The sequence below is a fragment of the Drosophila miranda genome (assembly GCF_003369915.1).
Source record: "Drosophila miranda strain MSH22 chromosome Y unlocalized genomic scaffold, D.miranda_PacBio2.1 Contig_Y1_pilon, whole genome shotgun sequence".
NCBI lineage: Eukaryota > Metazoa > Arthropoda > Insecta > Diptera > Drosophilidae > Drosophila > Drosophila miranda.
This window is the reverse complement of record NW_022881603.1, coordinates 26,408,012-26,424,079: the sequence shown is the minus strand read 5'-3', so window position 1 is coordinate 26,424,079 and position 16,068 is coordinate 26,408,012. Positions and strand designations below refer to the sequence as shown.

At 47.8% G+C, this 16,068-nt stretch overlaps 3 protein-coding genes across 3 annotated transcripts; all 3 read left to right on the top strand.

The window, feature by feature from the left end:
- The first annotated feature begins 863 nt into the window (after nt 1-863).
- LOC108159360 lies at nt 864-3,703 on the top strand. Its single transcript, XM_017292584.2, is given in 3 exon segments — nt 864-914; nt 1,154-3,228; nt 3,230-3,703. Coding segments are annotated over 3 exon segments (2,349 nt in total). The 3' UTR covers nt 3,453-3,703.
- Nucleotides 3,704-3,759: 56 nt separating this feature from the next.
- LOC117191382 lies at nt 3,760-5,717 on the top strand. The gene is made up of 2 exons (XM_033396267.1): nt 3,760-4,602; nt 4,670-5,717. Exons 1-2 carry the CDS (start codon nt 4,356-4,358, stop codon nt 5,695-5,697), a joined length of 1,275 nt encoding a protein of 424 aa, XP_033252158.1. The 5' UTR covers nt 3,760-4,355; the 3' UTR covers nt 5,698-5,717.
- Nucleotides 5,718-11,527: 5,810 nt separating this feature from the next.
- Nucleotides 11,528-12,722, top strand: LOC117191554. The gene is made up of 3 exons (XM_033396384.1): nt 11,528-11,593; nt 11,796-12,180; nt 12,249-12,722. Exons 1-3 carry the CDS (start codon nt 11,528-11,530, stop codon nt 12,707-12,709), a joined length of 912 nt encoding a protein of 303 aa, XP_033252275.1. The 3' UTR covers nt 12,710-12,722.
- The last annotated feature ends 3,346 nt before the right edge of the window (nt 12,723-16,068 follow it).

Genomic DNA, 16,068 nt, shown 5'->3' with positions numbered 1-16,068 from the left:
ATCGTATAATTATTATAGCCAGAATCAAGAAAACAATTTCATTCTTTCTCGCTCTGTCTCTCTCTAACACGCAGGTTTCATGGTCGGTTTTGCCAATTGCAAAATATGAGTTCAAGGATCTCAGAACCTATAAGAGCCAGAGCAACCAAATTTGTTATCCACACTCCTGTGATATCGGACCTTGACCATTTTGTGTCAAAATTTCGCTACACCCCCTTCCGCCCCCGCAAAGGACGAAAATCTGAGGCATCCACAAATCTCAGAGACTATTAAGGCTAGAGTAACCAAATTTGGTATCCGCACTCCTGGTAGATCTCACTTTAAAACGTATATCTCAAAATTTCGTCACACCCCCTTCCGCCCCCACAAAGGACGAAAATCTGTTGCATCCACAATATTGAGGATACGAGAAAACTAAAAACGCAGAATCATAGATAATGATCATATCTCTCAGATTGCTGAATCTGGATCAGATCAGATCATTTTTATAGCCAAAAGGAAAAAATCAATTTGCACTGGCTACGCAGCCCCCGACGTCACGCTCAGACTGATTTTCTGTCTCTCTCGCACGCACTCTTTGTCGTGTCGTTTAATATTAGCGGCGTCTGCCGGAGGAGAGCCATACTGACTTAGTATCGGGTATAACTGTATAGTTGCGGTGTCCGCAGCAACTCACAACGTTCCCCCTCGTTTTTTTTCTTTCGAAACATTTGTCGCCGCATTTCTAACAGTCACTGCGTTCCCTGCGCAGACTGGAATACGCACAGCGTCCGGAGAGGAGTCAAGAGTTGTGCTGGAATCCTGGAAGTGCGTTAGTAATGAATGAAACTTCCAATTGGCCTACTGACATCCTGAATGAAAAGATGCCGGGAATTCTACTACAGCAGAGCGAGAAAGAGGGGATATATAGGAATGTAAAAGGAATGGAGAGGAGCCATTCATGTGGAGTCGCGTGACGTCAGTTAAAAGTTTTCCGTGCGTCTTTGGGGAGGCTGCGCGTGTCCGTGCTTAGGTGGGCGTTAGTTATGGGGAGTTTTATTTTATTTCTCTGTCATTCCCATACTAATTATGCTTCAAAATTTGTTCAAGTAGCAGCATTTCATAGCAAAACTATAAAAATTAGCCAACAAAAAAATATTATCAAAATCCATAGTCATATTCCAGACTTCAGAATGGTGAGGCGCAAGGCTGTTGGCGTAGGGAGGCAGCTTTCTCTGACCGCTTACCAGCACCTGCCGTCACAGGGGGGTTGCTTTCGAGCCCCTCGCACCAGTCTCTTCTGGTCCCATCGATGGCAGAGTACTGGCAGAACATGTGCAACAAGCTGTCGGGTGCCCTGCCCCGCATGGCCATGCTGGTGCCACCGGAACCGAGCAGTCGCCGTCTGACCCGGCTGCGTCGCCAAATGATGTGGTCTCCTAGGGAGATTATGTACGTGCCACACTCCAAAGGCATGGGCATGGTTCAGGACAACTATGTGAGGCAGCAGCACCAGCAAGCACAGATTCAGCAGCTGTCCCGCCAGCAGCCTTATCCGCCTACGTGGGGCAGATCCCAGTGGCAGGGACCTTCTCCTGCTTGGGGACACAACCACAGCAGTAGAACCATTTCCCAGCAGCGTCAAAAGTCAGTCAACTCTCCGAACTTCAGCGCGTGTCCTGTCAGCCAGGCAGAGGCCCCTGTGTGCGATTTCGAGTCGGAGGCATCTCGTTTCGTAGCGACCGCCTCTCGAATAGAAATGCAGCAAAAGGAGCTGCACGAGAAGCAGTTGCAGCTGCAGAAGCTGCAGGAGAGCCACTTCTCGCCCCAGCCGTCACAGGTGATTGTCCCCGTGGGTATACTAAAAAATCCGGCGCGTCCGGAAGGGGGCCAGAGTTCAGATACCGAGCTCCATCTCAAGAACGCGAAGCGGGTGACGGTGGAAGGAATGGATGGCAAGCTTCACGAGAGGGTGATGGCTCCTAGCAATCCCAAGCCGTTGGATACGCCGCGTCGGAGGTGGACTAGCAGCCAAGAACCACAGAGGGATCCCCATCAGGAGCATTATTCCAAAGAATATCAGCGGAAGCATCATCTAGAACATCCAGCAAAGACAATGAAGGTGCCACAGCAACAGCAGAGTGCTGGTACCTTTAATTTCGGGAAATTCGTCAGCAATTTTACAGATGGCTATGATCGGAACCCAGTTTCCCAAGGGACGGCACCAATACACAAGTCCAAGAAAAGCTCCATGCTATGCTCCAATGCAGGATCTGCAAGGCGACGACCCCCAGAGTGGCCTAAGGTGGATAGAATCTTGCGTCGAGTAGAGCCAAAGACGTCCAAGCGGGGGAGAAAGCGATCGTCCAAAATATTGCCCGACCACCAAGTCGACCAGCTGGACTCCGGCAGCAGCACCAGCACCAGCACCCTCACCGCAGTGATGAGCAGTGAATCGCTCAGGACTCCACAATCCTGCCATGAGAATGTCAGGCAAAGCAGGGAGCACTCCAAGACCCCATTTCTTGCTGTGGAGAATGACAGGCGAGGCAAGATACTCCCTAAGACTCCACACCGAAGTCAGACCTCCATAAAGACCGAACAGGAGGAAAACTCGGCAAGAGAAAGGCAAGGCGCTAGCCTGGATGTTTATGCAAGAACATTCGAACAAGCACCACTGGAAGAACAGCCTGATTCGACGAGCAAGAAAAGCCGTATCCGGAGGGTGAACATCAACCAACTCCTGCAAAACCAGGAGCATCAGGACGGCAATGCCGTGTGGGAGTCCCTTGTGCAGCTGGTGGATCAAATGTGTGATCCCCTGGAGGATGAGGTGGAGCAGCAGGAGATTGAGGCATCCGAAGAGAATCGTCTAAATGCGGGTTTCGGTACCAATCGCCGCCCGAATAAGAAAAGGAAACAGTACTCCGTCTATCTGATGGTCAACTCTGACGTGGACGAAGAAGACGACAGCTTGCCGAAGCAGCAACCTGACTCGCCCGTTATCCTGCCTGAGAGCCACATCCACAACAAGATCTCGTATGAGAATCACAACCACAACCCAATTTTGAATGAGAGGCACATCCTGAACCATCCTGAGATCAGGCAAGATCACTACGCCAATCAATGCTACAGGTTCTTTCAGGAGGACCAACGTAGGCCTAGCCACCGGAAACGGAAGCGGCGATCGGGCAGCCGCATCAAGAGCTGGCCTACCCATATCCCACACCACCCCGGGCCAAACTCTGCGCCGACCCCTGCACTGTCCCAAGCCGGACATGTCCAGGCCCCAGACGCGACAACAGCGCACGCGGTCGATATCCAAGCCGCCTGCTAAGAAACGGCTCCATCGATCCATCAGCGCGGTCCATGAGGCACAGCGTCTCCACCGACTATGGGAAAAGGTGCCGCTGGTCAACCCAAGTTACATGATGTATCCCAAGATGAACAGTACAAGGCGACGCTACTATTGAGATATGCTGCGATCAGGACCAGCAGCTGGGTATCCTTTCTTCATTGTGTATCGTTTTGTATTATAGAAAAAGTATATTTGTCCTTTTGTAATGTCCAAGACAGACCATAGACAAAGTCCAAGTCATAGATTTGTATCTCATCCCTGGGACAAAACTGTGCCTTAGGTTTTTTGTCTATGACCTGATCCTGGAGGTGATTCCAGAAATAAGTAGTGAATAAAGCCATCTTTGGCCCAAAGTTTAAAGTATACTCCAAAAGTAAATAAACCTAAAGCAACTATTACATGGAGCAGATAAGCTCTCCTTTTCCTGCCAGTTGGGAGAGAATACTCGTTCATTTTCGTTCACTTTACACAGTACAGATCTTCTAAATTCACAGTCCCTTAAAATTTGATAATGACCGGGTTTTTGTAGCAGACAGCAACCGGAAGACGGCAGACGCTGAGGCAATGATACTCTTGGGGCGCCACTCCATCTCCCAATAGCTGCCAGAACGAATCCGGGCATATCTCAGCATTTCGACATCCAGCAGCAGCAAAACGTAAGCAATGGCATCTAAGGAGGAAAGCAAACACGACCTCGTTGATCACTGCTCCAGCCTGTTGGAACTGTCCTGGAACCTGGGCCATCAGCCCCGCGTTGAAGGCGGAAATAACGAATACTGCCAGGGACAAGGCTACCATAGGCCCCCACAATTCCATCCGCATGTGGAGCACAATTACTACAATACCACGTTTAATGCAAACAACGATCTGCGACCTTGTAATGGCTGCAAGAATGCCACGGCAAGGAAATCATCTCCACCCAAGGCTAAGGACAGGGTCAGAAGCAGATGCAGACCGCCCAATGATCTGCGACCCAAGTTTCCTGTAAATCTGTCCTTTCTACGATAATTCGCCGGACATGAGGCTTGGTCCAACCCATGCGCGAGAACCACCTACAGAGACAGACGACATGGTTTGTGATACGACCCCGACTAGAGACAGAGAGCCGAACGATCTGAGAACTTGCGCTTGCCACAACTATGCCGCGCCAGGGGAGGCAGCTCCTACTTTTAGAGAGGATAAGGACAGGATGGGAAGAAGAGATCCCCCATTCCCTTCTACGGCAAGAGGCGGCATAAGCAAATGCCAGGCTTGCAACGTGGAAGGTAAGTCCTCCCATTAGATGGAGGATCCATCCCCAGATCAGAGATACTTCAGAGAATCATCCCACAGAGGTCGACTCGGGCACGGGGATCAGGTGCGGATACGGCCAACGCCATGACCCCCTCTACTTTGATCCCCTCAGCTACAGGTCCGGGGGGAACAGGAGAAGGAGTAAAGCTACCAAAACCATCTGTGTCCCTCCCCCGTCATACCCTGAATGCCCAGCCCAGAAGAAGCCTCAGAGGCGCCAATGCCCCGATAAGACAGTCCAATATCGGGATACCCGCAGTGATGGGGCTGCGTGCGTCTCTACCTGCCCCGGCCGTGTGCGATGTTCCAGTCGTGGTACGGATAACCGTCCTCTGGGACGAATAGCAATACGGGTCAAATGGCCATCCGGCAGTCGCTCACGGCGCCCGTTTGCAGTACGCTCCCGTTCCCCGTTGGAGCCCAAAGTCTGCACTCCAAAGTCCCCAAAGAAATCTTCCGCACGCTGCTCAAAAAAGCGTCAGACGGACTACGTTGCTCAGAGGTCATGTAAGAAGGTAATCAGGAGGAATCCCTTTGCCGTATGCCGGGACAGCTCTCAAATAGATGACATTCTGCCCCACGAGGAGTTTCTGGATAAATACGAGCGAAACTGGAAACATAGGGGCAATTCATGTGCAGGGAATAGGGGCACACACGGGGGGAATACCAATGCCGGGAAAAATCGATACTCTGAAATGCAGGAATACCGCGATAATCGCGACTATCCAGGCGGGACTTGTCCAAGTAAATGTCCGAACTACGTCTCCGACGAGACTATGGTGGAGCAGCAGCATAAGTACCAATGCTATCGCTCTCCAGAGGAAGGGGCATGTTCACGGCGCCACACGTCCAAGAAGAGACCCAAGAAAAGGGCCATTGCGGGTCCCTGCTGCCGAATCTGCGGCCAATGCGGATTTATGCCGACGAATCCGCGAGGGTGCATCGGCCTGATCTGCCGGGTGAAATCCAAGCGATCGACTGCCGAGAGTGGCGCAAAAGGAAAACTAATTGTTAGGTATTATATTAATATCTATATACGGTCACACCATCCAAGGGGGATAGAATAAAAGAGAATCTTGAAGACAACGCGTGCTTAAGTCTGATTGTCAATACACTACATAATTGGCGACGAGGATAAAATAAAACGTATTAATATACATACACATGTTAAAAGTGCATATAATATATGAATAGCAACATGACGAAAAATGAAGCACCAACATTCTATCAAATGGCAACAATTGCTGAGTTTTCGCCACACCAAGAAACGTTCTGCATTTGGAAGGAAAAATTCGACATACATTTGTGCGAATTGAATGTGAAAGAGGAAAACACAAAAAAGGCAGTTTTGTTGAAGTCGATCGGTACAGCGGCTTACACTGTACTACATAGTTTGTGCAATCCGGTATCACCCGTATCAAAAGCATACAAAGAATTATGTGAAATTTTAAAAACACACTACACACCACCTACACTCATATTCAGAGAAAGAAAAAAATTTCACATGTCCACAAAAAGTGAAGATGAGACTGTAGCGGAGTGGTATGCTCGAGTTAAACAATTGGCATTGGAATGCAAATTTGGCTCAAATCTGGAAGCGTTTGTATTAAACCAATTTGTGATGAGCCTTCCCAACCCTATATATGAAAGAATATGTGAAGAAGACGAAAATCTAACTCTGGCTGATGCACTCAAGAAGGCGATGATCATGGAGACGAAGATCAGCACAAGGAAGACAGAACACAACGTCAACTACATGCATCAAAAGAACGGGACTAGTCAATGGCAGAGGCAAAGAGGCGAGAACAGAGATCAAGCAAAGAGCAACGGCAGAAGTCATTTCAAGGGCAACCGAAACGTGAGTTACAGAGGCGGCAGAAGCGACGGTGACGGCGACGGCGAAAACGACTGCGACGCTGGCAGAGAAAAGAAGCAGCAGCCATGTACACACTGTGGCTGGCGAAATCATAACTCAAACAATTGCAATTATAAGGCATGCAAATGTCACAGCTGTGGAAAAACAGGTCACTTGGCGAGCATTTGTAAAAATAAATCAAAAAAATCCGTAAATTATGTATCTCAAACAAAACATGACACCTATTCTGATAATAATTTTGATAATGATAATTATAACTTTTCTATCTATAGCGTTGATACAACCTCAACTAATGGAGTATATTATTTACCTGTAAAAATTGATGGAAACATAACGAAAATTGCTTGCGACACTGGTGCACCGTGCACATTGGTTCCAAAAACATTTTACGAAAGCTTAAATACCAGCAGACCACTTAGAAAATGTCTAGTTCCATATGTAGATTATAATGGAGATTCAATCAAAGTTATTGGTGAGTACGATGCAACGATCGAATATCGAGGTCTAAAAAAACAAATTGTTGTTGTTGTAACCAATGCAGTGAGTCCACCTTTGCTAGGTAGAACATTTTTGAGAGCTTTTAATTTTTAGTTAATGCAGGTGAACAATGTGTACGTAAATGAACCAAATTCTGTAATTACAGAACAGATTAAATCGGAGTTTACTGAAGTTTTTGAGCCTCGTTTAGGTTCATATACTACGAATACGATATCGTTACTATTAAAAGAAGATGCAAAACCAATATTTTTCAAGCCTAGGTCAGTACCATTAGCATGGAAAGAAAAGATTGAAGTGCAGTTACGAAAATTCATAGATGATGGAATTTTAGAGCAAGTTGTTAGTTCTGAATGGGCAACACCTTTGGTACCGATTTTAAAACTAAACCGTGACATACGAATCTGTGGTGACTATAAGGTTACATTAAACCGGTCTTTAGTCGACGTAAAGTATCCACTACCTCGAATAGACGACATTTTTGCAGCGCTTGAAGGGGTACACTGTATTCAAAACTTGACCTGTCAAATGCTTACAATCAGCTAAATTTAGATGAGCAATCTCAAAATTTGTGTACTTGGAGCACACATATTGGACTATTGAAAGTTAAACGCTTACCATTTGGTATAAAAACTGCAGCAGCTATTTTTCAAAAAACAATGGAAGGGTTGTTTCAGGGTATGCGAGGAGTTGTGGTTTATCAAGATGACATAACAGTTACAGGACGAGATCTTCAAGAACATATTTCAAACTTAAAAGCTGTACTTAGAAAACTGAAATCAGTTGGACTTAAATTAAATGACAAGAAATGTGAGTTCTTTAAATCCAAAATTTGTTACCTAGGATTTTCAATTGACAGGATAGGACTGAGCAAAAACAATGATAGAGTTGCGAGTGTATTGTTTGCACCGGCTCCGGAAAACGTATCACAGCTTAGAGCTTTCATAGGCATGGTAAATTATTATTCAAAGTTTATCAATAATTTCGCTCAGATAATGAGTCCTTTATATGCATTATTAAAGAAAAATACAAAATTTAATTGGACACGCGAATGTCAGAGTGCATATGAAGAGGTAAAGAAAGAAGTAACTTCTGAACAAGTTTTAGTTCACTACAACCCAGATCAACCGTTAGTATTAACGACTGATGCTAGCAGTCATGCAGTTTCAGGTGTTTTATCACATAAATGCAATGAAGATATCAAACCAATAGCATTTGTATCAAGAGCATTATCCAAAAGCGAGCATAATTACAGTACAATCGAGAAAGAGGCCCTGGCTATAGTGTTCTGTGTGAGTAAATTAAGACAGTATCTTTTAGGAAACAAGTTCATCCTTCGAACAGATCACAAACCATTACTAAGCATATTTGGAGACCTGAAAGGACTTCCATTGATGGCCTCTGCACGAATGCAAAGATGGGCACTGACTTTGTCAGGTTTTCAATATACAGTTGAACACATAAAGGGGACCTTAAATATAGCAGATGGACTCTCAAGAATGCCTCAATGGGAAACGGCTGTACCAAACGAAGACTATAATTAAATACATTTTATACAGTCCGAAAAGGTGTTCAAAATTAGCTTCAAAGAAATAGCTCGTGAAACACGACGTGACCCAATATTATCAAAAGTTTGTGAGGCAATTAACACTGGTTCGAAGACAAGATTAAAAGGCAGCGAGTTTTCTGCCTACATCTCTAAAACAAATGAACTTTCAGTGGAATATGATTGTATCTTATGGGGACACAGAGTAGTAATTCCAACCAAACTGAGACAAGCTATTTTAGCAGAATTTCATGCATCGCATTTGGGAATAGTAAAAACCAAAATGTTAGCACGTTCTTATGTGTGGTGGCCTTGCATGGATTCTGAAATTGAGAAATTAATTCGAGATTGTATTCCTTGTCAGGAACTACAATCAAGTCCAGAAAAGAGTCTGTTAATACCGTGGAAATCCACAGGAAAGGCTTGGAGTCGAGTACACATAGACTTTGCAGGACCAATTAGAGGTTTTCATTTATTGGTTATTATAGATTCTTATACAAAATGGGCAGAAGTATTCAAAACGAAGGAAATAACTTCATTGTTTACTATCAACAAGCTTAGAGAAGTATTTTGTCGATATGGTTTACCAGACGTGTTAGTTAGTGACAATGGACGACAGTTTACTTCTGATGATTTTAAAACGTTTATGAAAAACAATGGTGTTAATCACATTTTTACTGCTCCAGGACATCCAGCGACTAATGGTCAAGCAGAAAATTTTGTAAAGACTGTTAAGAAATCACTATATGCAAACATAAAGTCTAATGAAAGACAAGATTTTAATACAATTTTAAATAGATTTTTGATCGATTACCGAAATACGATTCATTGTACTACGGGCGAATCTCCTGCTAAATTATTTTTTGGTCGTACACTAAAAACAAGATTTTCGTTGTTAAAACCACCTACGGTCGAAAGCATAATAAATAAAAAACAGACTGAGTGTGTTGTAAATCACAAAGGTAGACGAAGCACAGAATTTTTAAAGGGTCAAAAAGTTATGGTTAGGGACTACAAAAATCATAACAAAGCAAGCTGGACTCAGGCAACTGTAAAACAACAACTGGGCCCGCGTTCGTATTGTTGTATTTTGGCGAACAATAACAGAGAAATAAAACGTCACCTGGATCAAATTAGAAACCAAAGCACTAACAATCATACATCGCCTAATGCGAAAACACCTGATGTCGAAAGCAATTGTTCAGTAGATGACAATTCCAAAACCAACAATGAACAAATAGTTTCTCAACCAACACCCACCAGGAGAGAGTTGAGACCACGTGAGGCAGGGAAGGTAGTAAAGCGTATTTAACAATAAAATAATAAAAAGAAAGGAATTATGAAATCAAATTATGTACAAATTAAACACTGAAACAAATACTAAACAGATTAAGAAGAAAGAAAAATACGAAATCACATAAATTTTATATACGCTAATTAGATTAAGTACACAAATCAAATTGTTATAAGAAAATAGATTTGTAAATGACATGTATATTAAACATCTAAGGAGAGGCGTGTTAGGTATTATATTAATATCTATATACGGTCACACCATCCAAGGGGATGGAATAAAAGAGAATCTTGAAGACAACGCGTGCTTAAGTCTGAGTGTCAATACACTACACTAATCATTCTGCCGCATTCCCAAACGGTAAGCGCCAAACACTGTAAGCTTCCTTCGGAACCAGCTATTATCTTCCGGTTTTTGCCACTAGAACAAGTTAACGACCATCTACAGGTCGTTGGGACTGCCACTTCCTAGGCGCCGAGTGTGCCGTTCCCGCACCAAGTCCTGCAAAAGCAGCTATTTTCCGGAAGCTCCAAACATCTGCCGCCTCCGCGTTCGCTATGTTGACCCTGAGCCCAAACGTTGCAAAGGGAGGAGAAATGGATCAGTGGGAGAAATCAGAAATCGCGTCAGACCCCGCGGAACATCCGTTGCAGAGGCGCCTTTTGTGACGCCTCAAAGACATACCTCTATCCCAAGACAAAGTGAGTTCCGTCCAGATCCATAATTGAATTTTTGTCAGCTTCAGTTTTCTCCGCAGCTTCTGCATCGGCCCGACACGCGCCCTCGGTTCACAGACATTAGAATCTGGGGCGAAGTGGAGCTGCTAGTCCAAGTCGCTTGCCTCCCAACCAATCGACGACCAGGCGCTCCCCTCAACAGCCGCCGGCCCTACACTCAGGGCAGCCGCAGGCCCAGGCACACCCCCGACATTCCCAGAAGACGCAGGCACAGGCACGATACTCACAGCAGCATCGGGAACATCTCAGTCCAAATCACCTTGGAGGCCGAATGCTTACCGCTTCAGTAAACCAGTCACTACCTAGTATCGTACGTCCAATTCCAGTTAATCCCAGATCAGCGCCGTCCCGATCGTTCACACCGAGAATACCAAGCCCACAGCGACTCCAAGCGCCAGCGAATCAAACAGGAGAAGAGAAGCCACGTCCTAGCAGAGCACAAAATCAAGGGCAAAGCCCCACCAGACCACAGCATCAAGGAACAGGTCCCACAAGGCCACCAAATGAGAATCGAGGGGCCACCAGGCCCCACAAAATCAAGGACGAAGCCCCGACAGGTCGCAACATCCAGAGGCAGGTCCCGCTAAGCCACAAAATTAAAACAGAGGCGCAACCAGACCGCAGCATCAGGAGCCAGGTCCGTCGAAGCCGCCAAATAAGGATCGTCGTGACAGCAAGCCCCACCATTCGAGTCCAAGGCAGCCGTCAACACCACCATCAGCCCATGATCTTGGTCGCGAGACTAGGGGACCAGCTGCCTTCTATCGCGGCAGCTTTCTGAGAGTCCGCGAATCGCAGGAGCACTTGAATGAAAGCAGCCGCGGCCCCGTGTATCGAAGGGAGCCGATTAGCCATTCGCGTGGCAGCACCCCACCCGGAGTGCTGTTGAATCCGGACTCCCAGTCGGTGCTAGAAACGAGGACGTGGCCGAGAATGATGCAAGGCTACCATGGTTACCTCTTCGGTGGCCCCAACATCAAGAGTCCGGGCGGTTGGAGCTGTCGCAGGATGCTGGGTAGCTATCTGAAGAGGAGAAGTTCCAAAATCTAGGAGTGCCGGGAGCTGCTGCGCGAAAGCCATCGAAAGATACCTGTGGCTGTCCGCCTCCTCAGTCTCCACAACAACGTAAACGGCCTTCGCTGCAGTCTGGACAGCTGGCGTCACAACAAGGACCGCAACAGGCATCACAACAAGGATAACAACAGGGGCCACAGCAGGGGTCACAACAGGCTGGACAATGGCAAGCGATCCCCAACGGCCAGCCATGGTCGCCGCAGCAGCCGCAGCAGCAGCAGCCGATACAGCAACTATTAGGAGATCCCAATGGGGGCCAGCCCCTGAACATCATTGTGCTGCAGGACTGCGACAATAATGCGCTCATCGATCAGCTAACCACGGCCATCAGCCGGAGCGGTGGGCAGGGGCATACCAATCTTCAGCCACCGCCAAATGAACAGGACGCGGTACAGCCAGGATACAGCAACTACAGCTACAATAATCCGCTCAGCGGCTACATTGACTACGAGGTCGTGGACTTCAATCGAGGCAGCCAGATGCAGTACAGTAGGAATATGGACTACGATGATGGCTATGACAACGATGGTGAGTGACACTGCCAGAAATCTACCAAGGATTCGACCCCTACTTTCTGTCTCTCTCTCTGCTTTTAGGGTACATGGATAGGTATCTGCAGAGCCGCAGCTCATGCGACATAACCTCCTGTGTAGCCAAGAACCCACCCACGACCTGCGCTTGTAACTCCGGCTCCTGCACTTGTAAGTCCTGTCCCAAGGAGTGTAAGTCAGACGGCGGGAAAACTGAGAATAAATCCTGCAGCTGCACCTGCAACTGCACTGCCTGCGAGTGCAAGGTCCAAGAGACAGAGTGTGACCCCACCTGCGGGGGCAAATGCGCCAGCAAGTGTGAGAAAAAGTGTGATCTGTGCGAGCTCCTTGCCAAGGCCCTTGAGATCTTCAATAGCCTCTCCGAACCGAAGAAGAAAAAAAAGCCGCACAGGCCATACTCCATCTACTCCAAGAAGAAGAGCCTCCAATGCGGACTACATAAAGTTAAGGAAGAACAAAAACCGCAAGAGAGTAGCCTCCGGCTCCAGCACCCAGGTGGTGAATGAACTCCTAAAAGATGACTACGGAATGGGCCACAGCAAGACCAGGTCCAGCATGCGCTCTACCTTTCACTCCGTCAGGCCGACCCCCTTGCATAGCGGAATGCCAAGCCCGCTACCATCCCATATGAACACCCCCGTTGAGAGCACCAACGAATTGTTACATCAGAAGTCGTCCATTTATCGCCATCACCACGAAAAGGACCATGAAAACGATACGGACCATTTCTTCCTCCCCAACTGCGAGAAGAATCGCTGCAAGCACGACTGCCTGGGCAAGTGCAGCCAGCCCCCCAGCTGTCGCAAGGGCTGCAAGAGCCACTGCAGAGCTCACTGCCATAAGCAGGGCGGCGGGGGCTCCAGGCAATCCCGTTGCTTCCAGTGCAATGAAGGAAAGTCCTTGTACAGCGGACGTGCCTGGCAGGAGGTGAACATTAATGATAGAGACCTTTCAAGACCCAGAAACGGCGAAAACAAACCAAAGAAAAACGGAGCGGGCTGTGGCGGATGTGCTGGCGGCAGCCCGGCGATAGTGCGTCGTAGTAGTGCTGGCGGTGTCCGGCACAAGAACGGACTACTGGGCCTCAGTCCCATCGCCCATTACCGCCCGGGGATGCTCCATCAGACACCCTACGTGGACCTCACCGAGGCGACGAAGAAGCAGCTTCCAGCAGAAGAAAACACAGAAAGAGATCGACGAGCAGTTTCAATGCTCGCTCCGAGAAAATATGCATTATCCGGGATCAAGAACCGTGACGGATAACCCCAGCTCGATCCAATAGCGCATAATTTCCTTCCTCAAAATTTTTGAATATTTTCGACCATTTCCCTTTCGGATCCCTCATTGGCAATAAACCGGCGAAATTCCAACTAATTCAAGGGGTCTTCTTGCTTCCGGCTTCCGTCCGCCTTTCGCCTCTCGATGTTGTTTCCGCTTCCTGTGGCCCAGATTAGCCTCAAGCCGCTTGGAGCGCGGCGCAAATCAAAAGGGACACACAATTGACGCCGCAGGCGTTTCCTCATCGACTCGCACCAAAAGTCACTAATCACCGAAAATATTTTGGGGAGTTGTACCTGTCCTGCCTGTGCTGCCCGACCCGGGGACGTGAGCGGACAATGAGGGACTCTGGATCGCTTCCTGCGCTGCTGCTGCATTTCACACTGAATTGAAACGAGACTCTAATTTGGTTTCCCCACCTGCTGCTGCTGCCACTGGCTCCTGGCCACATGTCCTGCAGAGGGAGAGGGACAGAGCAGAGGCTGAGGGACAAGCGGAAAATGTTAATTGCTGTGCACGCACTTTTCCTCGCACACAGCAGGACATCCTTTTCCTTGTTATACCCGATACTCAAAATGAGTATTGGGGTATATTAGATTTGTGGTAAAAGTGGATGTGTGTAACGTCCAGAAGGAATCGTTTCCGACCCCATAAAGTATATATATTCTTGATCAGCATCAATAGCCGAGTCGATTGAGCCATGTCTGTCTGTCCGTCTGTCCGTCCGTCCGTCTGTCCGTCTGTCCGTCCCCTTCAGCGCCTAGTGCTCAAAGACTATAAGAGCTAGAGCAACGATGTTTTGGATCCAGACTTCTGTGATATGTCACTGCTACAAAAATATTTCAAAACTTCGCCCCGCCCACTTCCGCCCCCACAAAGAACGAAAATCTGTGGCATCCACAATTTTAAAGATACGAGAAAACCAAAAACGCAGAATCGTAGAGAATGACCATATCTTTTAGACTGCAGAATTTGAATAAGATCGTATTATTATTATAGCCAGCATCAAGAAAACAATTTCATTTTTTCTCGCCCTGTCTCTCTCTAACACACACGTAGCATAGCCGGTGTTTGTAGTGGGGCGGATCGAAGCTCAACTCTCCCACAACGCAATTGCTGTAGCCGTCATTAGAAATGAAAACCGTTATGTTTAGTGGTATATATATAATTATGTGTGTGTATTTGGTTTGACGGTCGCGCGGTAGATCGGCCGTCTGAAGCGGGGGTGAAATCGTAACTGCTTAACTCTTGGTCTTATGGTGCTTTTTCTGCCGTGAGCGCCGTGTGGATCGTGGATTGTGGATCCGAGCGCCCCTGCGAGCGCGCGAGAGCGAGTTGGGACCGGGGCGCACGGAGTTGGCACAGTGAGCGGAAATTGTTTACGGCTGGCCTGAACATCCTCCCCCCCTTGCAGGATTGCAAAGTATAATGGGGTGGCCTATGGCTGGGCGTACGCCCCGGACCCGATTCATCCCAAAAAAGGCGCTCTGGACTTGACAAGGACGTCGACTCAGTGTCGCTCCACGGTCGGATAGGCGTGAGGATGCGCAAAACGGGGGTTGCTCTTGAGGAATCTGTGGATGGCGCCGTGGTTCCTACGACGGGGTGGCTCGCGGGAGACGAGTGTGTCGTTCGTCGTGAGCCGATGTAGATGGCGACGATGCTCCCGAGGCTGAGCGGGCCGGACGACGAGACGGGGGGGCGTGGAGTAGCGTGTGGTTGTTTTTGCCGGAGTGTTGGTGAGCAAGGCAGTTCCCGCAATACTGGTTGATAAGGACAGCTCGGAGTTCTTCTTCGGGGCTCAGGAGAAGAAATTGGTGGTAGGTCCGCAGCGGATGGACTCCTTGGCAGATTCGGCAACGGTAGGAGCCAATTTCCCGAGCACGTCGGTTCTCCCTGGTGCGGTTGGCGCGGGGACGTGGGGCCATATCTGGGTGCGGAGAACTAAATTGAAATAAAGGCATCGAAGACACATTAGTAACGATCTTGGAACGGGTGAGAGGCACATTTAAGACATTGGAAATTGCCGCCCGGTTACATAGTCTGGTGAGGCTATGTTGATCTAAGGACGGATTCACCTTCGAGTTCAGGCTTGAATTCGGACCGGAGCGTAGAGCTTTCATACAGTGCATATTTTGGAAATATTTCCGTCGATCAGGAGACCGTTCGAGAACTTCTGCGGAGGGAGCTGGACGGAAATTGCTGTCGTAAAAAGACCCGAGTCTTCTACCAGTACTCTACCAGTACGAGTACTTCTTCCGGAATAACGTAGGCTGTGGCATTTAGTTGTAAGCCCGGCTTAGTCGGAGAACGGATGGAAAAACTGCAGAGCTTCTTTGACTGAGCGGATACGGCATTATTTAGGCCGGAGACCTGTGCCTGGATACGTTGGAATGGCAATTTGATCATGTCCACAAGACGTTCTGTAATGAACGTCGCCTCTGAGCCAGAGTCGATCAGAGCGCGGGCGTGGAAAGTTTTTCAAAGGTGGCAAATATTAACGATGTCCGTGCCTAGGAGGACAGCACTCGTGCCGGAGGCGAAATATGACTGAACGTTTGGCTGGGCCTTGGACGAACTTGGATTT

Coding starts and splice junctions, on each gene's coding strand:
- LOC117191382 (XM_033396267.1), top strand. CDS start 4,356: ATGAGGCTTGGTCCAACCCATGCGCGAGAACCACCTACAGAGACAGAC. Junction 4,603..4,669: donor CCAGGCTTGCAACGTGGAAG/GTAAGTCCTCCC, acceptor ATCATCCCACAG/AGGTCGACTCGGGCACGGGG.
- LOC117191554 (XM_033396384.1), top strand. CDS start 11,528: ATGGTTACCTCTTCGGTGGCCCCAACATCAAGAGTCCGGGCGGTTGGA. Junction 11,594..11,795: donor GAGCTGTCGCAGGATGCTGG/GTAGCTATCTGA, acceptor GGGCCACAGCAG/GGGTCACAACAGGCTGGACA. Junction 12,181..12,248: donor TGATGGCTATGACAACGATG/GTGAGTGACACT, acceptor CTCTGCTTTTAG/GGTACATGGATAGGTATCTG.